This window comes from Tiliqua scincoides, chromosome 5, assembly GCF_035046505.1.
Source record: "Tiliqua scincoides isolate rTilSci1 chromosome 5, rTilSci1.hap2, whole genome shotgun sequence".
Taxonomy (NCBI): Eukaryota; Metazoa; Chordata; class Lepidosauria; order Squamata; family Scincidae; genus Tiliqua; species Tiliqua scincoides.
The window spans coordinates 75466143-75488320 of NC_089825.1; the positions used below are offsets into that span (position 1 = coordinate 75466143).

The window sequence follows — 22178 nt, forward strand, 5'->3', positions numbered from 1 at the left end:
TGTTCAGCAGTGGGAGAAGAAAAAGCTCAAACTGTAAACAAGAACATAACAGAGGAAACATGGCTACTGTCTTCAAAGGACTTGAGCACCACTTCAAAATGCTGAGAAGCGTCTGAGGTGTTGGAAAAGTCCAAAACACATGATACTTTGGGCCCCCCCAAAAAAAGAAAAAAAGGGAAAAACATAGTTTCATCACAGGTATCTGCAACTATTCACTGTGAAGATAAGAAAAAATGCAACATTTGATTGCTAAGAAGCTGGAATGGGCACTCGGGTTGACTAGACTCGAGTCATGCAAAAATGCTGTTTTTGATTACTCAGGTTGACTTGAGTCATGGTGGTCACTGACCCCGACTCGACTTGTGACTCAGAGACAGTGACTTGAAAAAAGAGTCTGGACTCCAAATGACTTGAGTCCCTATCTCGAGTCCCTAGTGTGTGAGTATTCTTGCTCACTTCCTTCCTGCCACTTCTGTGCCATGTGCATGTCCTTGTGGGCAATCCGGAAGCTGACCTTCAGATCAATGACAACAGCAGATGTGGTGGAAGTAAGGTAAATTGGTTCCAGGAGGTGGGGGCTGGAGGGGTTGAGGGGAGGAGGAAGGCTTAAGTTGTTGTTTTTTCTCAGTTTTTTCTGAGACTCATTCCACAAAATGACCGAGACAAGTGCCTTGAAAAACTCAAATTTTTGTGAGTCAGGTTGTGACAGGCACAAGTTATGACCCGTGTGTCAAGTTGTGAGAGTCGTGAGTTATGACTTGACTTGTGACTCAGTGCTTGGTGCCTTGAGCATATCCCCACTTAGAAGAGAGTTGCTGAAGATTTCAGCCTTCCTAGAGATGGAGGCCCCAAAAGACAGCCACAGACAGCCCAATTCTGAGCTGCCAGGCACGCTGGGCTTCTGCAGTGCCAAAGTGGCTGCCGTGGTATCCAGTGTGCAACCAGGCAGCCGCCAGCGGCTCTTTGGGTAAGGGAAGCAGCCCTGCAATGGGGCTACTAGATTCTGTGGCAGCTCTGGAGCTGCTGCAGAATTGGGGAGTCCCATGTCGGACCGTGCAAGCTGACATGGGGCTCAGGATCAAGTGGAGCCAAGCTCCACCGGTCCTGCCCTTCTCCTGCCCACTCCCTTCCCTGCCACACCACCTGTCTTCCTCCTGCCTCCCCCACACCTCCACTCACCTCTTCGCTACCAGGCGGTCTGGGCAACTGCCAGGTGGCGGAACGCAGGCCAAGTGCCGGACCTGGCCCAATGCGGGCTTGCGCTGGACTAGCTCTGACACTGGGCCTGTGGTAAGGGCTTGCAAACGTGCCTTATGGAGCTTCTGCGACAGTGTGTACTGGTAGTGAGCCCGTGCACACTGTTCAGGATCAGGCCCTGAGATGGAGGCCCCAATTCCAAAGGTGTAGGAGGCGTGTGTGGCTCCTCACTTGTGAAGGAAATGCACTCTGCACATGCTCTGAGGAACTCCTGCTCAGTGTCAACATTCAGACTAGATTGGAGGACTAGATTGGAGCTCCTCACTTGTGAAGGAAATGCACTCTGCACATGCTCTGAGGAACTCCTGCTCAGTGTCAACATTCAGACTAGATTGGAGGACTAGATTGGAGCTCCTCACTTGTGAAGGAAATGCACTCTGCACATGCTCTGAGGAACTCCTGCTCAGTGTCAACATTCAGACTAGATTGGAGGACTAGATTGGAGCTCCTCACTTGTGAAGGAAATGCACTCTGCACATGCTCTGAGGAACTCCTGCTCAGTGTCAACATTCAGACTAGATTGGAGGACTGAGCTTTGACTCGCACCCACCCAGAGAAAAGCGTGAGCCACGCTGGAGCCTGTTGGGGAAGAAATGCCTTTCTCAGCGCCCCCCCCCCCAGGCTGCCCGCGGTACAGGAGGGAGCCGAGGGTGCCACTGCCCGTCCTCTGGCGACGGGACCACCTGACTGTGCGGCGTGAAGGTGCGGGGGGAGGCGCTCCGCAGTCCTGCCAGGACCCGCGCCTGGAGTCGGGAGGCCGCGGGCTCCTCCTCGCCCCCGCACGGCAGCCGAGCGGCCGCTTGCTGGGCGAGCGTTGGCTGCCGCCGGCCGCTCCCCAGTGAGGCTGCGCTGAGCCTGGCATGCCGAATGGCTGAGGCGCCCGCCTTGCTCAGTGCAGCAGCGGCAGCGGCGAGGACGGCAGCAGACGGAGGACGCGCGGGCTGCAGCCAGCTGGGGAGAGAGCCGCGCCCCGCCGCGCTGCCACCGGAGCCCCGCAGCGCCATGGTCTCCTGGATCATCTCCAGGCTCGTGGTGTGAGTAGTGCAGGGGCCAGCCCTTCGCAGCGGCCGTCTTGCCGGGCGGGCGCCTGTGTGGATCGCACCGGATCACCGTGATCGCCATCTATATTTAGCAGGTCGCAAGGCTGCCGCCGCCGGGCTCTCGGCAGCCAAGATCAGGGCGTGTTCCATAGGGCGAGCCAGTGCGGTCTCTTCCTATACGTTGCTTATACATTGCAAGGGAAATACAGGCTGGATTGCAACCGGGGTGGTCATTGCTGCATCAGCAGCACCCAGGGGTGGCATCGAGGCGAGTGCATTCGAAGGGTGCTGCAGCAGTGTTGCAAATGACAGTGAGCTGGGCGGGTTGGGAAGGGAAGGGCAGGGGCCAAACCCCCAGCATCGGAAAGGGTCGGGGAAGGAGACGCTTTGTTAGTGGCAGTGTTTCTAGTAGAGACTCGCTAGAGGGCGCTGCCTGGAACCAACCCTTGGGTGGTGGTGCTGCTGGTGGTGGTAGAAGCAGGGGTGGGGAGCAAGTGTCTTCATTCTCAGTTACTGGCATAGCCTGGCATAGCCTACAGTGAAAGGGCATGTGCCTCCCACTCCACCCCCCCCTTGACACTGAAACTGCAAAGAGCATGACTTGGATGGGGAGTGGGCATCAGGGCTGGGAAGGGTTCTGCTGCTTTCACACTTGCTTTGGTGGTGCTATTTGGGTGTCAGAGGGGGTCGGGACCACTGTACAGCAGGAACATGCAGTGGGTGGGGAGGCAGGTGAGGCAGAGTCTGCCCACCAGAGTCCTTCGAGAAGCACCGCCGTGTGGGTTGTGGATGCCACGTTGTGCATGGGTTGTGGGTGCTTGGGCACCTCACACGACGGCGGTGCTTTTTGAAGGACTCCGGTGTGCAGGCCCTGCCTCACCACCCACCGCATGTCCCTGCTCTTGGAAATTCTTCCTGAGCAAGGAGACAATGGAACTCATTTCCATGACTATCTGACCCCCCCCCCCAAGGCCTTCCTAAAGGAAGGGAGAAAGAGAGGAAAGGAGCTAATATGAAGACAGGATTGTGTGCCTCACATGGGAGCCAAATCTGAGAGCTGGTTGTCCTCATGGATGCTTCTTTGGGGAAGTGAAACTTGCCGAGCAAGGTTTGGAATTAATGGGATCTGAACCTTCCTCTTTGGACGCTTGCTGGGTCCTGCTCTTGCAAGTAACCAAAGGTGGCTTGTGATTGGAGCCTCCGCACAAAATGTGGCTCTGTCCCTCAATGTGGTTTGTGCCTCTGGCTGACAGTATGAATGACAGGGGCTGATCTGGGCTTCCCCTCTTTAAAGAGCCTTTTGATGACAGATCATGCAGTTAAGTGACAAAGCGCATTTCAAGGGCTGCGGAATTGGAACGTTTCTCCGGTTACCCTGACAAGTGATATGATCTTGAACAATCTGCAGCTGTCACTGTGCTTGGGCTTGCTCTTCAGGAGGGTGAAACATGTCAGGTATTGTGTGATGTCATGGGAAGAGTATTTAACATAAGCATTTTGCTGATATTTGGAAAAATGACACTTGAGATGATGTTTCTACAACATTATTTTTTCTCTCTTTGTTCCCATCATTGACATACTGTAACTATATCTCTAAGTCTGTGTTTCCTGATGCGGTTCCACTCATCTGTAGGTACAAAGATGTCATTTCTGCTCATTTCCCAATTACCTTTGAAACTCATCCATTTTTAAATAGGAAATGTGATGCACACTTATTTGCTGTCGTCCTAAAGCCCCTTTTTGAAATAGTGTTCTCTGGTGTGGAGTCCTGAGGATTCCTCAGTGAGAAACAAAGACAACCCAAGCAACGATCATACTAGAACAGCACAATCCTAAGCACATTTCCTAAGAAGTAAGTTGTATTGTGTGCAGTGGGGCACAGTCCCAGTGTGTGTAGGATTGCAGCCTGCATGAAAGTTTTCCCATACAACTGGCAGCATGGGGTGGATATCTCAGTATAAAGTACATTTAAAACTCCTTTGTTGTATGCAGTCCGACAAGTCCCAGAACTGTGTCTGTAGTGTGATGTTGTCGGAATAATAGAACACAGAGTGAGACACACCTCTTCATTGTGAAGAAAGGCCCTTATTAAATTGCACATACACAAACTGTTTCAGACAGTGCCGATCATCCTCCCTCTTGTTAGGTTCTGTTTGGATGCAGGGCTAAGGCATTCACTGGGGTCAGTAAAACTTCTCACATAGTATGTGTGTTGAGAAAGATGGACTTGCTTAAAACTGGTCCCCACAGTCTGCCAAAGTTTCTCTTAAGAGTTACTATTCATTACACTTCTGGCTTCAGCTTATTCAAATGAACGTGCTAATTCAGAGCATGGCCATTTGACTCGAACATAGAAAATTCCAAGAGAAGGGGAGAGAATGAAGGAATGAATTAAAATGTGTTAGGTACTTCAAGATTAGATGATATCAGTCATAAAAAACCTGTACTTTTTTTTTTTTGAAAGAATGGAATATCCTCAGTCATAGACGCCACAGCGCTGTTGTTCAGTCTTCTTTTTAGAGGTGTGGTGTTGATTTGTGCAGTGATGTTTTGGATAACTGAATGAAACTAATTGCCACACCCTTAGCTTCCACACATCTTCATCGTAACATTTCTGATTATCATCCGGTTTTAGTGCCAAATTTATTTTTCAATTGATTTTTGAATGAGTGCTATAATTTTCTGCTGATATTTTAAAAATTACAATATTCTCACAATAGCATTGCAGTGTGATTTTGGGTGTCAAAGAGGGTCAGGATTACCCTCATACAGACTTAAATTAAAAACAACAACAAGGAAATGGTGGAATCAGAAATGTGAGCAGTTAAAGGATGGGCAGGTCATAAGAAAGCCATTTCAAAACGTATTAATAGTTACTATATAATAATCACTTTATTATTGTTGTTATTATTATTATTATATTATATGTAATAATTACAAGAAAGCAATTCTTTCAGCAATTGTTTGAATGGTGAGAGAAGCCAACAAAAGCAAACCTATGCCAATCAAATGTTGTGGTTCTACAATTTTAGTACTTTCTGCACATTTCTGGGAATAAAAAACGTCCGCTCTTCCTGTTGCAGGAGTGGGTCAGAGGGGATAATCCTCTTGCACCTGATAGTGTGGACGAAACATTATCATCATCATTATCATCATCATTATCATCAGTATTATTATTATCAGAAACATAGCAGGACGTGCACCCAGAAAAAGCACTGTCTTGAAAGGGTGAAATGTCAGTTGCAATTCCAGAGGTCACAGAAGGTGGAAAAGTAAACATTGGGTAACATGGGCAGCCCAATCCTATCCAACTGTTCTGTGCTGTGATGCAGTGGCATTGAAAGAGCCTCCACTGCATCCAGCATGGAAAGAGAGGCTACTGGAGGTCTCCCCAAGGGAAGGGAAGCCCCAGCGGCCACTATGGGACTACTTGGACTCACGCTAGCAAAGTCACGGCACAGATCCAAGCAGCCTTTTTTCAACAGATCAGGAAGGGTGTGAACTCTGCTGCCTTCTCTGCCCCTCTCTCAGGCCAGAGCTGCCCTGTTACACCCCTTCCCCATCTCTGTTTCACCATCTCTCCACCTGCCCATGGCGAGCTTTCCTGTTCCAGTGGGCGCTGGTCTGTGACTGGTGCCAGAAAGCTGGCGTAGGCCTGTCCACCAGCGCCACAATCCTCCATGCTGCCGCAACATGCCATGTTTGCGATAATGCACATGCCTGTCCCACCAGTGGTATTTGGCTTAGGGTTGGATTGTAAGAATGCTTTGTCTGGCAGTACCCTGATTTTAGTTGACTCCCAGTTAGGATCAGGTGATTTTGAAGCTTGATGAAGAATGTTCTCAAAGCACAGGTTAAGAGAAAAGCATTCTGCTGTACAATCCGTTAGCAGGCATGCAGCCCCCAACAGAGACACTTGGAAAGAGTAGGAAGAGGGGACACAGAAATGAGGCAAATGGAATTTTTTTTTTTAAGTAGAAGATAAGACCTACAGTGGCCAGTAATGGATTGGTAGAAGGTACAACATAAGGAAGGACACTTACCAGTCACCTGCCATTCACTGGGAGCCTCTCATGTCATTTAACCTACCCAAAGTTGCTCAGACCTCTTAGAAGGTTCTGAAGGGGTTTGGGGGAAGGCTCTGTGTTTACTGGGCAGCACTATAGGTTCCTGTGGAAGTCAGGGCCTGCCCAAGTTCTCTCAGCACCTGAGATGCTGTGCCAAGCGCTGCTCTTCCTTGCCTGATGATGTACTAGTGTCTCCTCCTCCCACTCTCTAGATTGGTAAAGGAAGAGGGAAGAGGAAGTGTGGAGGTGAGAAGAGTGGTGGGCTAGACTAGAGCATCTGTCACTCTTCTCACTTCCTCATTGGTTTTGTCCCTGTCTTTTTTTCTAATTGAGAGATGGGAGGGAGAGGAGTAGTGGAGGTGAGTGGATGGACAGAGCTTGATGCCCTCCACCAAACTTATGTTTGAGGCAATTGCTAGTCCTGATGGAAGCCCCCCCCCCCCATTTTGAAAGGGGCTGTATAGGCTCTAGTAACTGCAATACTGTAACTGATTTTCTATATTTCCCAAATGTCCATTGTGATTTTTTTTCTGGTTTCAGCTTTATACATATGTATGTACAGTAGTTATGTACATACAGCATGTACTTTATGTATGTACAGTAGTTAGCATTTCTGTATGCACTTGTGCCATTTGATCTACTTTCTCCAGATAGTATGTATGTTTGCAAAATGATATGCCTTTTCTGGTTCTCACTATAAATTTGTTTTGTCCAAATATTGTAAGGATGTCATAAGAACATGTAGTGCGCTTGGAGCCCTCTTCAATTCAATTGCCTCTTTCTTTGCATGTTCACTTCATATTTAACACATGCCATATGCTCTTTAAGACCATTTATAGGTTTCTATTCTAAAGTATTATTAGAGTACCATAATGAAAACAAAATAGATCCATAGATTATAGAGAAACCGATTTCTAGATGGTTCCTACTCTTTATTTTTGCTTTTGGGAAATTTTAAGGAATATATTATATTGTTTTAAGGACTGCAAATAGCTTATGGGGGCCTTACGGTGGCTGACCTCTTAATTGAGGGATGACATTTGTCTTCCCATCTGCCATCGAGGGATACCATATCAGATCTCCTGAGATTTTTAAAAATAGAATTTGATAGAATAAGAAAATCCCTGTATGCCATATTGAGTTTTACACAGAATACAGCATGTTCCAGCATCACACAACATGCAGATCAAATCTGTTCTCTCATCTCAAGCCCAAGGAGAGCAGCTCACTCATGTCAGTATTATATGACTCTTATGTCTTGTTCATTAAGATTCCAGTGTAGATGATAAAAGGATACTAATTTCTTTCACTTCGACTAAAGGTTTTCCCCGAGGCTTTCATCGAGCAGGAAATCTGCCTTTTCGCACTGCTCCAGAGCCAATGACTTCAGCTGACAGTTTCATGGCTGGAAGACAAAATTTACTGTCCTTTGTTCCTCCTGGGAGTTTCCTCATTCTTTGTATGCTATTGTCCAACTCATGTATGGTATTGTCAATTTAGCTACCTTCAGCAAACAGCCTCAGTGATGTGAGGCAAAAGGAGAAAAGGGCAGGGACAGGCCTTCTTTTGCATGCCAACTCTGCTATCTGTTCACCAAAACCTGCTGGAGAGTGAGCAGCATTGTGCCTGCCACCCCCCCTCCCCACCACACAGCTGGGAGAGGAAGCATCATCTTGTTTGTGGGGGAGGAGGTGAAGTATGTGCAATGTACATAGCATTACAGTGGCAAGATATTGGGGAAAAAGGACAGCCTCAAATGGATTGATCCTCCCAAAACAGGGTCCTGAGTGGGGTGAGGAGTGGGGTAATGCTTCCTCTTCCCTGAAACCAGTTACTTGCATTCTGTGGTTGTGGTTTTTTGTTTAACATGATGTGAAAGATTGGGAGGGGGACCATAAGATAAAATGCAAATAGGAAATTATATGTATATGAACAAACTGGATGTCCTTCAAGTTTGACGGGCAGGAGAAAGAGAAAGGAAGGCGCATTCTTAGAGTCCTTTATCTGACCGCGCTTCCCACCTGCATGGACTATCCCTGCTCCCCTTCTTAATTTCCAATCCATTTGTTCATCACTGAGATGATTGCTATGACTGGAACAAGGGAATATCAGGGACTGGAGCTACAATTCCCGTTTAACGTGTCACAGGACACAGTGTTTATGAAAAAATTGTTATTATAAATGTGAGAAAAGAATGATGTTTATGAGCAGGAAATAAAAATAGGCATTTTCCAAACCAAAATTCAACTCTTCCCCCTCCTCATTTTGGAGTTTGTATCTGAAAATATACAAAATCTTCAATAATGTTTGAACTTTTAAACCCAAAATATAATTATGTCAACTACTTTGTGAGCTACTTTTGTTCACAAAAATATAATACAGTGTATTCTTAATAATAATAATAAATACATATCATTTATATAGTGCTTCCTGAGCATATATGGCTCTCCAAATGTTTTATCTTGACATTGTTCTTACCACAGCCCTGTAAGGTCAGTATTGTTTTCCCCATATTGCTGCTGAGGCTGTAAGGCCATGTCATGTGTCCATGGCAGAGGCAAGGTTTAAACCAAGGAAGTTCTGATTCATAGCTTGGTTTTGTAGGGAACAAGATTCGGTTGGACAACTTGAAAGGAAAAAAAATGGTCACAAGCCATAAAATGGTTCATTTACTTTGATCCTATGAATCATTTCAGATGTTCATTAGGTTGAAGCCTAACAACACATTCTTATCCTTTCCGTCTCCATTGGTGCACTTTATCCGGGGGGGGGGGGGGCAGGCAGATTGGGAAGCTTCAGGGTAGGAAGGAGATCTAAATCCCCTTACACCCCTCTAAGCCTCCTGTTCTGCAGTGGGTCTCCTCAGATCTATGCTGGCAATTTTGCTGGCACAAGACCAAGGAGAGAAAAGGGGGCAGGGAGGCTGTTAAGGGATAGGATTTGGCCTGCACGATCACTGCTGAATCCGCTTCCTCCCGCAGCCTCACCACCCATTCCACTCCCTTTCTGCTTGGTTTTGCCCCTTCCGACCCCATTCGAGACTCCTCCTGCCTCCCCCTCTAGCTTACCTGCTGCATAGGTGGCCAGTGATCCTCCAACATGGAGGGCAGGAAGGCTATGGCCTTCTAACTGGTGCTTAGGGAGATGCTACATAGCATGTTGCCAGAGTATGCTTTTCAGCCATTTTTCAGCAGTTGCCACCAGCAGAACGCACGTTCAGCAGGCAGTGAGACCCAATAGGATTGGGCTATAATATGGAGTTTCATCAGACTGGATAAACTACACCAGTGTTTCTCAATGTTTGTCCTCCACTGTATCACTTCACATAGTCCACCTTTTCGAAGTGCCAGCAGAAGTAACTGCTGATGACATAATCACCAGTTACTTCTGAGTTGGGAGGCCAGATGTACTGCAACAAACACCAGTAAGAGGCTCCAGTAAGACAGGATAACTTTTTAGAGGGTAGAAAAGCATACTTTGAAGCTTTGCCCACCAAACCAAGCCTCCTACCACTGTTTGTTATGTTGCGTTCCTGGTCTTGCTGCTGGGTGGCAGGTGTCCAGGGATTCTGTGAGTACCACCAGACACCACCTCAAGTACCACTAGTGGTACCTGTACAACTAGTTGAGAAACATTGAACTAGACTACTGTAGATACCTGTTTTGATAATACATATTATATTGTTGCCATGTTATATTGTTGGGATTGAACCATAGCTGATTAGTGGAAAATAGTTGTTGGCTACCATGACCACGTTTTGTCAGCAGCTCCCTGGGGGTGGGTTTTCCAGCCACGTGGGATGCCCACAGAACCTTTGTTGATGCTATATGGCACACATGGCAACTTCCAGCAATCCTAGGATGGCTCAGAAATTCCCTCCCCAAGGGATCCTCCACCTTTCTTTGCCCTTTGTCCTCTCCTCCTTGTCCCTCTGCTGAGCTGTCCTCCTCCTGGCCTTTCCTTCCATCTCTCCTGCCAAACTTGCCCTTGCTTTTTTCTCTCATTCCCCATCTTTATCTTTCTCCTTCACCTCCGTCCCTGCTTCCGATCCTTTGCCCACCCACATTTATCTGGCTTGCTGTAGCTCCCACCCTGCTACTCCCACATCAATAAATGGGATTCAGGCCAGTTGTGTTGCCAACCTCTTTCCACGATATTTCTTTGCCCCCACAATAATGTCATTGCTGGGCAGGATACCTAGATACCCTGCTCCACTTAGGCCACTCGTGGTGTCCTGGAGGGCCATGAATCGCACTCCTTTGGGTTTTCTGTAATGTACCTTACAGTCTTGTTGATCTAGGCACAAAAAGCAAGCTACTCAGAGCCAGGGTTTCCTCCTATCTTTGCTGCCGGTGTGCAGAGCTCTATCATAACTGTGTGGTGGTAGCTCCAGACTGCTCATGATGATGGGAAGCCGAGCTTTCAGGAAGCTGAGCTCTGAGCTGCACAGGGCTCGGTTTAGAACTGCACCACTACATGACTACACAGTTTAGCAGTATCAGTGGTCATAGCATCAGTCTTCTCTGGCTGGCAGCAGGATAAGTGAATTGGGTTTCTGCCTCTGAATTTCTAATGATGCAACACCCTCAAATGCTGTTTTTCCACATGCTGTCGCCTCTTCTGTTTATGTATACAGCAGCTTTAAAGTTTTCTACTCATTGGACGGTAAGCACACTTTAGCTTTAAAGACGACTGTAGTTGCATTTGGAGGTGAGAAGTGGAAGGGACAGAGATGCACATGCAGTGACAGTGAGTGTGTATGTGTGGAGCAGTGGAAGCAGTGTAACCGAGCAGAGCAGGATGTGGAGAATCATCCTTGAAATAATGAGTACAGCACTGCAAGGGCATTATAGGAATGCTAACCATCACCGGCCCATCCATAGTTTGATTTTGGTTTACTCAGACACCTTTTCCTCTTTCTGTAAAGGATGACCAGCCTTGTCTTTATCATGGCTGGGCAGAATAGGAGTGTGTGTTGTCCAGACAAGCACACAGACACCAGATCTGAGTGTTAAGCTATGTCAGATGAGAATCTTTAACCTGCCGTGTGCTTAGCGGGTTTTTTAATGAGTTAGATTTGATATTGGTATATACATGTCATTGCCCCATCTGGAGAATTAGACACTAACTCAGAGGAAAGGATGATACCACACCAGGTCTCTTGATGGGTCCAGAAAACAACCTGGAAGATGTGGTATTAGAGTTTCACTGAGCCATGCTGAACCTGCAGCACAGCCCAGCCAACCCAGCCCAGGGAAGTGCATGACAGACTCAGGGATCTGTAGCCTAGGTCACCTAAGCAGAAAGCTGGAACTCCCTAAGGAATCATCACATCAATTCCCCAGAATCCTTCATTTCCCTTATCCCTATGTCTGAGATACCAGAAGATTTACCAAGAAACTGCAAAATGCTGAACACCAGGTCAGAGCATGGCTTTTATAATCCCCACCAGGGAGAACTGGAGCTTGGCTGAAATGTTAAACAGAGGGGTCTGCTTTGCACCAGCCTGTACAGGTGGTCTCCAACTTACATACAAGTTCCATTTGAGGTATTTGTCCAGAACTCAGAACATTCCAGATAGCACCGTGCTATCATACAGGTGTGAATCCACAAAGCTAAATAGACTGTGCTTGTGCAAAAACCCAAGGCTGGAGAGACCATGCCTGTACAAAAGGGCAGGTATAGCTATCTGTAACTCAGGGCATCCATAACTCAGATGTCTGTAAGTCAGGGACTTGTTTGCGCTTTGATAATTGTTGAACCTATCTGTGGTTCAGCGGACTCTGCCTGACTTGAATGTGGTCCTGATGTATATGCTCTCTTGTGTCCTGATGTATATGCTCTCTTCACCAGCAAGTTGAAATGCCACCCAGCTACTGGTTTCTACTGTCAGCTACATCTGTGTGCCTCCAATCTGTCCCCAATGGCATGCTCCACAGCGCATGTGGTCATGCTCCACAGCTCCCTCCCCTCTCAGTAGCCAGTGCAGGACAATTATATGAGGAGAGGAAAGAAAATTCTCCAAGCTGAAGGCCTTGAGAATAGGGTAAAATTGCCCAAACTCAAAACCGATTGAGGAGTTGTTCATACACATTTATTTGTGACTTGTTGAGTTGAATGTGTGAATGAGGCCCAGTAATATATGTAGCAAAATCCTAAGGTAGAACAATGAATTGTACCACTTTCCGGATGTGATTGGGGTACTGACTTAACATGTAAAAAACAAACAAAAATCTTGGCATCAGAGAGAGAGAGAGAGAGAGAGAGAGAGAGAGAGAGAGAGAGAGAGAGAGAGAGAGAGTTTCTAACCCTGCTGTGCCAGTTTTCTACTTGGAGAATGGTGCTGTTTTGTCTTTTTAGAGAGCATTTGGAAATGTGTTCTGAAGTGATCCAGTCCCTTTTGCAGTTTAAGGATCAAGTTAAGGCACTCATGCACCGAAAAGTTCAAACTGGTCATTACGGCATCCAGTTTAACTTCCTCACCACATCCTCCCATATTGTACTCACTTGCAGCTTAACCTCCATGTATCCACATTTCCCCTTGGGTCTTGGATTTTCCCAATCTGCTGATGGGTCTGTCTGCTCCCATGGCTCACATAACAAAGCAAGCATCACACTATCTGTGTGAACCAGTCCACCTCTTTGTCAAATACGTGTCAATTTCACAAGACCATTTGGCATCTGGAGATTTATTCTGAGAATATTGGTAGAGGGATTATGATTGAATGGAATGGAATTTTATCTGGGCTTTGAATGTACTGGGCAACTTGTAAAGCATCACTGACAGTGTATTATTTACAACGCATTGTTCTGCAAAGAAATTGCAGGAATTTTCTTTGATTTCACCATCTGGGCATCATTCAGAAATCAGAGCAGTTCAGAGCAGAATAATGTGTTTTATTTAGAAAGTGTATAAATATTTAATTGAAATTAGATCAATGGGGAAATATGCTCTATAAAGTGGAATGTATGTAAGTCCCTGTAATTGCCATGGCAACATGCAAAGATATTCTAAATAAAGCATGCACTTCCAATGTTGAACTCAACCAGGAGAGATTGGGAGACTCTCATTCATATATGAATTCTTCCAAATGGTCAGAGATCAAAGAAAGATTACCAAGAAGGAATGATTTAATAATACAAAAATATTGTGTGCTAGCTGTGGTTACACATATCTTGGTGACATCAGATCTAGAGTACTGTAATGAGCTCTACATAGGGCTGCCTTTGAAAAGTGTTTGGACGCTTCAGCAGGTCCAAACTGTGGTGACTTGTTTTCTGAAGGATGTTGTTTGTTGAGACAATGTGACTCCACTGTTACAACAACTGTACTGGCTTTTGGACACATCTCACAGTGCTGAAGTAGTCTTTTGCGCCGGCCGGAAGGCACATTTGTGCCTCCTTGGGCCAATGCAAGGTTCTGTGGTAGGCGGTGGTGGGTGGTGGGGAGGAGGCAGGAAGGAGGCATTCCTGGGTGGGGGGGAGGGTGGGTGGTGGGCAGCCCTGGGGGCGAGCGGGGAGTGGGAGACAGGGCTGAGATCTGGCAGTTATGCCGGATCCCAATCCCCATTACCGGGGAGATCGTAGCGGCTTCAGACTTGTACCACATCAAGAGGGGAGAGGGGAAATAGGGGAAAGTACGCCTTTCCCAGACGTAAGGGGAAAAGTTTCCCCTTGCCTCTGGCTGAGCCGCTTTTGGCCCCTATCCTGAGCTGGATACAGCACAAGCTTCCTGGCTTGCCAGTTCCAGCACAGGATCGGATTGCGCCCTTTGTTGTTTAAAGATAGTATTCCCTAGTAATCAACCCCATCTCTTTAGTGCCAGCTTGAAATGGCTTCTGGTGACATGCATTTGAAGATGGAGGTCATCCTTGCTGTGATCCTCACTTCATGAAATCGGGTCATTGTGAGAGGTACTGGAGTGTCAGACTAGAACTGGAATACTTGGAGCAGAGTATCACAGCATGGTATTCTTGTCTGGAGGAGGAGCATCTGTTGTTTGCTGAGCACACATCCAGGTTTTCAGTGCATTGTATCATAACCCTCATCCCTGGCCCAGGCAGCTGTACATGGGCTGCTTGGATTTGCACCAGCTAAATAGCTGTCACACAGCCTAATCCTGAGCTGCGCAGGGCTGCAGCGGCACCGAAAATGGCTGCCGCCACATCCTGCATGCTCTGGGCAGCTGCTGGCAGCTCCTCCAGAGAAGGGGACTTTTGCCGACCAAAAGAACATAAGAACATAAGAACAGCCCCACTGGATCAGGCCAAGGGCCCATCTAGTCCAGCTTCCTGTATCTCACAGCGGCCCACCAAATGCCCCAGGGAGCACACCAGATAAAAAGAGACCTCATCCTGGTGCCCTCCCCTACATCTGGCATTCTGACTTAACCCATTCCTAAAATCAGGAGGTTGTGCATACACATCATGGCTTGTACCCCATAATGGATTTTTCCTCCAGAAACTTGTCCAATCCCCTTTTAAAGGCGTCTAGGCTAGACGCCAGCACCACATCCTGTGGCAAGGAGTTCCACAGACCGACCACACACTGAGTAAAGAAATATTTTCTTTTGTCTGTCCTAACCCGCCCAACACTCAATTTTAGTGGATGTCCCCTGGTTCTGGTATTATGTGAGAGTGTAAAGAGCATCTCCCTATCCACTCTGTCCATTCCCTGCATAATTTTGTATGTCTCAATCATGTCCCCCCTCAAGCGTCTCTTTTCTAGGCTGAAGAGGCCCAAACGCCGTAGCCTTTCCTCATAAGGAAGGTGCCCCAGCCCCGTAATCATCTTAGTCGCTCTCTTTTGCACCTTTTCCATTTCCACTATGTCTTTTTTGAGATGCGGCGACCAGAACTGGACACAATACTCCAGGTGTGGCCTTACCATAGATTTGTACAACGGCATTATAATACTAGCCGTTTTGTTCTCAATACCCTTCCTAATGATCCCAAGCATAGAATTGGCCTTCTTCACTGCCGCCGCACATTGGGTCGACAGTTTCATCGACCTGTCCACCACCACCCCAAGATCTCTCTCCTGATCTGTCACAGACAGCTCAGAACCCATCAGCCTATATCTAAAGTTTTGATTTTTTGCCCCAATGTGCAGGACTTTACACTTACTGACATTGAAGCGCATCTGCCATTTTGCTGCCCATTCTGCCAGTCTGGAGAGATCCTTCTGGAGCTCCTCACAATCACGTCTGGTCTTCACCACTCAGAAAAGTTTGGTGTCATCTGCAAACTTAGCCACTTCACTGCTCAACCCTGTCTCCAGGTCATTTATGAAGAGGTTGAAAAGCACCAGTCCCAGGACAGATCCTTGGGGCACACCGCTTTTCACCTCTCTCCATTGTGAAAATTGCCCATTGACACCCAATCTCTGCTTCCTGGCCTCCAACCAGTTCTCAATCCACGAGAGGACCTGTCCTCTAATTCCCTGATTGTGGAGTTTTTTCAGTAGCCTTTGGTGAGGGACCGTGTCAAACGCCTTCTGAAAGTCCAGATATATAATGTCCACGGGTTCTCCCGCATCCACATGCCTGTTGACCTTTTCAAAGAATTCTATAAGGTTCGTGAGGCAAGACTTACCCTTACAGAAGCCATGCTGACTCTCCCTCAGCAAGGCCTGTTTGTCTATGTGTTTTGAGATCCTATCTTTGATGAGGCATTCCACCATCTTACCCGGTATGGATGTTAGGCTGACCGGCCTATAGTTTCCCGGGTCCCCCCTCTTTCCCTTTTTAAAAATAGGCGTGATATTTGCTATCCTCCAATCTTCTGGCACCGTGGCCGTTTTGAGGGACAAGTTGCATACCTTAGTCAAGAGATCTGCAACTTCATTCTTCAATTCCTTAATAACTCTTGGGTGGATGCCATCAGGGCCCGGTGACTTATTGATCTTTAATTTATCAATGAGGTCTGAAACATCTTCAGGAGTGAATCAAGAACCTCCGTCAGCAGTGAATCAAGAACCTCCGTGTCGGGTGGTGAGCTCTGGATCCAGTGGATCCGGTCCCGCCACTCTCCCCCCCCGCTCCCTATCCGCTCCCTCCCCCCCAGCACGCTTTCTCCCTACCCTCTCCCCAGCTCCCCCTCCCTGGAACGCCTCCTCCATGCTCGCCCTCCGCCAGCCTCCCCCCCAGAACACCTCTCTGCCTTTGATACTCGATGCAACCGTCAAGCGGCAGAGCTTCGGTGACCACCTGGCGGAAGTCCAGCACCGGCCAGCGCTGGGCTGCCACCAGCACTCGCCTGGTGGTAGGGCCCACAAACATGCCTTCTGGCATGTTTGTTACAGTGTAAGGGGGAAAAATATCCCCTAACCCTGAGATGACCTCCAGCCTGCTCCTAACCAGGTCTGGAAGTAGCACAGCCTGGCTGTACCAGCACAGGTTAGGATTGCATCTTCAGTTTTGCTTTCCATAGAGCTCAGTGCATTTTGCTTGTCAGCTTGGAGAGGAGGGACTTCCGTCCTTGTTTTTGGGGACCTGCATTCATTGGATTGGGAATCATCTGGTGATGTTGTGTTCCCTTTGGCCTGCCATTTGAAGTGGACTGAGACACATTTGCCCACTTGCAATAAATGTGCACATGCAGCTAAGTTTCACTTTGCATACATTTTCCTGGTCAGCTATTAGCTTGTCAGTTTCATGAATCGCTAACAATCAGGTTGCGACCCACTGATGAACCCACTGGTTCAGCAAATATTCTATGTCTTTGCAAGACTGTGGGAGATATTGGCCTGATCTGTGCTGCACTGGAGCACTCTTCCACCCCCCCCCCCACACCCCATGTTGCCCTCACCCAGTACTATCTCTCTTCTGCCCAGGCGACCTGAGGAGACAATAGGGCGCTGACTGACTTTGCATAGCATTTGCTCCAGGCTCCTCACCTGAGCAATGTATTGAGGTAGTGAAGCAGATTTATCCCATCCTGCCCTGTCTTGTTCAACCTTGGTGCATCTTGCCCTACTTCTCCTTGACTGACTTCCTTGATATTTCACTGCATTCTGCCCTGACTAACTTTCAGCCCCTGAACTTTCTGGTCCTTGTCTGCACAACCCAGGAACTGGCATCAGGCTGTCTTGACCCTGTTCACAGCTTCTGGCCCTTTGACCTTGGTCTGCCTGCTCCGCAACTGTACCTCCTGTTTTGAACCTAGTTCTTATGTTGCGTACTACCCCAGCATAAGCTTAGAGCTAGAGCTCTTACTCATTTGCATGTGATGCTTTTAGGGGATACAAAATGGCCTCACATTTTTTCCTTACGTTGTGATTTTGGCTGATTTGGGATGATGTAAATGTAGTGACATCTTATGGTACCATGTAACCATTCATATCTATGTGACAACATGACCGAAGGTGAACAAAACCTTTGTGTGAGCAAAGCCTCTCTCATGGGAGACGGAATGCTTCCCCATTGCTTAGGCATCCTAGCTACGTTTCCTGTTGCGCCATCACCATTACATGAAGGTTATAGACTCAGAGATAGTTTCAGGGATTAACAGTGGATTCCTGCAAATTACATTTTAGGGAGCAATGACCCATCTCAAGCCTCACTTGCTTAAAGCCCCTGCCCCCTTTCTGCCATTTTCCCATGAACAGGCTGGAACCTATTAAAGACAGAAAGCATTAACACAGTACTATTTGCACAGTGTGATACTAATAGTCTCTCTCTCTCTCTCTCTCTCTCTCTCTCTCTCTCTCTCTCTCTGAGTACAAGTGCCAGAACAGTAAGGTAAAAGCATCCAAGTTTTGACGTTTCAGGAGGAAATAAGCAGGAAAAGGGTTAAATACCCTTTCCCTCCCATCCTTTCTCTGATGTTGATCTCTCCCTCCTGAGGGAGGATGCTTTGCAATGGTTTGTTGGGGTTTCAGTACACATGGCTGCAGTGTAACATGTAGTTCGCCTTTCACATGTAGCCTCCCTGAAACCATTCACATGTTTAAGCAGAGCTGTATTGTGGGCAATGAGCTTCTTGCTTCTTCGCACTGGGAATAAGAAAAAGCATGTTCTGAAAACTTCTTGTAGTGCTGTCTTGTTTGGAAAGTCGCTCTGCTTGAAGCTTTCAGAGTGATGTTCTGCTGGAGCTTCAAACCGGAGTTAATGTGACATACGCTATCCTTTATTTATTTGCTCCTTTGGAAGTTGTGTGCTCCTCCCTTTTAACACTGGAGAATACATTTGCTCTCATTAAAGAAGAGCAAATGTATAATTGCCCACAGCAAGACTCTCTCCAACAAAAGCTCTCCAGCAAGCTTTCCACTTATATCTTTCTTGGAGATGATACATTGCGCCACGAATGTTAGCAATCCTGGCTATCACTACTTAAGCATAAAGGAGAGGGACTTTTTCACTGTCTGGACAGCCCCCAATCCTATGTAAATTTCCTGCACCGGTGCAACTGCAATGCAGTCCCAAGATAAGGGAAAAAGCATTCCCTTACATTGAGGAGGCTTCTGTGACTGCCTCCCCATCACAGGGTGCAGTGCACGCCCCATTGGCACAGCTGTACCGGCACTAGAAAACTGGATAGGATTGGATCCTTAATCAGTATTAGAATAGATGTACTGTCAATGTCTAGCATTTTCTGTCCTGCCAGTGTTCACACAACCAAACACTGCAAGACAGTTAGATACCCATATACACACTTATTTGTGTACACAAGGTGTACAGCCAGAAAAAGGTGAGAAAATATTATCTAATCACCGCTGGACCAGGGCACACTGCAACATGTATAAAAGTACGGTACATTGAATGAGCAGCTGCTGTGTATTTTTATCTCATAGGGTGAGCCTGTCTTCATTTTGCCTTCACTGTTGTTTAGATATATGTATGTGTCTGTATCAGCAATTGGTTCAGTTCTCACTCTTGCATCTCATCTCATGCTTCAGTTGGGTTGTCTGCCTTTTTTATAGCAGCACTCATATTTTATACAATTAAACATTTATTTAGTACAGTCAATTGTTAAAATATTTTAAAACTGCTGGATGAAGGTGGCTGGGGGACAATAAGGTAGGGTGATATTGTTACAACTGCCAGCCAACCTGCTTTGGCTGCAATCTGGTTTTTTCCCTATGTGCAGTCTTGAATAGGTATGTTGGACCAGAAGGTAACACTTCCAGAGTGCAGCGACAGTGGTTTTTATGTACATTTGTATGCATCTTTTGTTAACCAAGGATCTCAGTTAGGGATATATGTAAACAAAGTAGAGAGCAGTCCCCTTCTCCAATAGGAAACAGACCAAGGCTTTGCCATATATAACCATGTTTCACAGGGCTTGTAAACTCCACTGTCTGTGTGAGGCCAGTTCATTTCTGTTGTTAGGATAAACGAAGAAAGCAAATGCAAATCTTCAAAGGCTGGAGTCTGATTTGCAGGAAAGAAGACCACGAGATAGCAACAGTTCAGGCCTATGAATGGGAAAAGAAATGTAGTAGAACTCTGAAAAGGTGAGAGAGAGAGAGAGAGAGAGAGAGAGAGAGAGAGAGAGATGGCTGTTCCTTTGACCTGTGCAAAAAAAAAATACCCTTTTTACATTTTTTGTTTGCAGTGTCATTTCTGCTGTAAATATACAAATGTTGAGTTAGGATGGCTATTCCTTGTCTCTATTTGGGGGAAGGGTCTGAATAATTTCTGTACCTTGTCATAAATTTTCTAATGTACCTTGATGCTTTCTTCATATTTTATCCCAGGATATACCATTTAAGTATCTATAATCTCCCTGAACAGTTCAGATTTTTAAACTAATTTTTTCGCTTTGTGAAACATTTTAAGTTAGAACTTATAATTAAATAATACCACTGTGAGCAGTGGCATCGTGGAGGTGCATGTGTTAACCACACTGGATGATGCATTTGTGTGTGTGTGTGGGGGGGGGGGGGTTACACCACTACTGCTAAAATGTGAACTCTTGTTTTTTTTTCAATAGTACCATCATGTTGTATATCATTTGACGTGGAATTTCATGCAGAATGCAATGAAACAAACTAAACTGCATTGAAATGTCTGTATTCAATCAAATGTTATGGGCAACTAACCAGAAAAGGAAAACACAACCACTTTATGTAACAAAAAGTAGATTCCCTCAACTCAAAACTAACCAATGAGTTCTGAGAGCCAGTATGTTACTATTGCACTGCAGGGAACCAATAAGGTGCTAGTATGAGTCAGTTCTTATTTCCATGTATCAGAGCTAATGCTAGAACTCTTATTCATGTTTATTAATGCTAGAACTCTATCAACACGATAGTGAGTGCTGTCTTTGGCCAGTGGTTTTTTGTTGGTTACTGTTTTGTTCGGTGACCTTTACTGTTATTTGTTTAAATAAATAAAGTTAATGGGGGTTACATCAACCCTAGTGATGCCACTCCATTTAGGCTGTGCATATGATATTGCAATTTGTTCTGTATGGTCTGGTATGGGGGTCCATCATGGGGGTGACGTAATGAGCTCTTGCATCAGGTGACACAAACTCTAGTGGTGTCTCTGACTGTGAGTAAGCTTAACAAGAACTGTGTAATCTATCTTGATTTTATTCTAATTGCTTATTAGGTTAGCCTGTAAGAACCAAACTACATATTATTAGCCCTTGGGCATCATTATCCCTTTTATTTCCTAAATAGTAGCTGCAGGGGGGATCAGGATAGGGACTGTGGTGAAAGGCGGGAGATTTAACCTCACCCCTCCCCCAATGACACTACCAGTCTAATTTGGGGCCTTTACAGTTGATATTTGCCCCAGGAGGGAAGCCGTCATTGGTAAATATTAGCTGCAGGAAGCCCAATCCAGATGAGCCATGATGGTTGGGGGAAAGATTTGTACTGCTCTTGTTTCTCCCTCATATTATGGCTTTTTGGGAAACATAAAACAAGTGTGAAAAGGCCTGTCACAGCATTTGGATAAATCTTATGGGGCTTTATTAGTCTGAGCAAGAAGATTTACATTTATTCTTTACAATATAGCATTCCATACCACAGAAATTTTTTTTAAACGTAAATGGAAAAGCCTAAGGCTAGCAACTTGATTAAAGTTAAATCTGGAGCTGTCCACATATACCACTTTCTGCTGTTGTGCACAGAAAAAAAAAATTTAAGTGGTACTTGGGGGTACATCTGTATGGAATGTATACATCTAGCTCACTAGATCACTAGATAAATCCCCAATAGGACTGGAGCATTAGGGTACAATTCTGAATCTACTCACCTGAGAGTAAACCTCATGGATCCGAGTGGGACTTAATTGTGAGCAGATGTTCACAATTGACCTGTTAATAAATGAGTTCAATGAATTTGAAAGACAGATTTATTAAACTAAGGATGTCATCAGTGGTATCTTGCTCCACATACATTGACAATAAATTTATGATCTGATCCATGATAATAGCAGACACTGTGGGAAACATTTGCCGACTTCGTAAAAGTGTGGGAAGTGTGGGACTTTGGGAAGTGTGGAAAATTTTAAAAAAGGTTTTGGAGAGCTCTTTTGCAGAGGAAGCCATCAGGGAGAAATTCCTGTAGGGCCTTTTGCATGGGAGGCGGTGGCTGCAAGTCTGTTGCCCCCAGGCAGGCTCTAGCCTGGGGCATTTGCTACCCCTGCACCCCCTCTAGTTACGCCATTGCTGTAGGTTATTTCTGTATGTCACTCACAGCCCAATCCTAACCAACTTTTCAGCACCAATGCAGACCCGAGGGAAGGGAATAAATGTTTCCTTACCTTGAAGAGGCCCCTGTGTCTGTCCACCCCACCCCACCCCCACTGCAGAATACAGCATGTACCCTGTGGGCATAGCTGCATCAGTGCTGGAAAATT

General features: G+C 46.3%; 1 protein-coding gene across 1 annotated transcript in view; it reads left to right on the forward strand.

Annotated features, from left to right (window-relative positions):
- The first annotated feature begins 2128 nt into the window (after nucleotides 1-2128).
- REEP1 (receptor accessory protein 1) overlaps nucleotides 2129-22178 on the forward strand; it is a 64905-nt gene continuing 44855 nt past the window's right edge. The window contains exon 1 of the mRNA XM_066628402.1: nucleotides 2129-2291. Within this exon, the coding sequence (XP_066484499.1) occupies nucleotides 2260-2291 (32 nt within the window). The 5' untranslated portion in view covers nucleotides 2129-2259. The remainder of the gene's footprint in view (nucleotides 2292-22178) is intronic.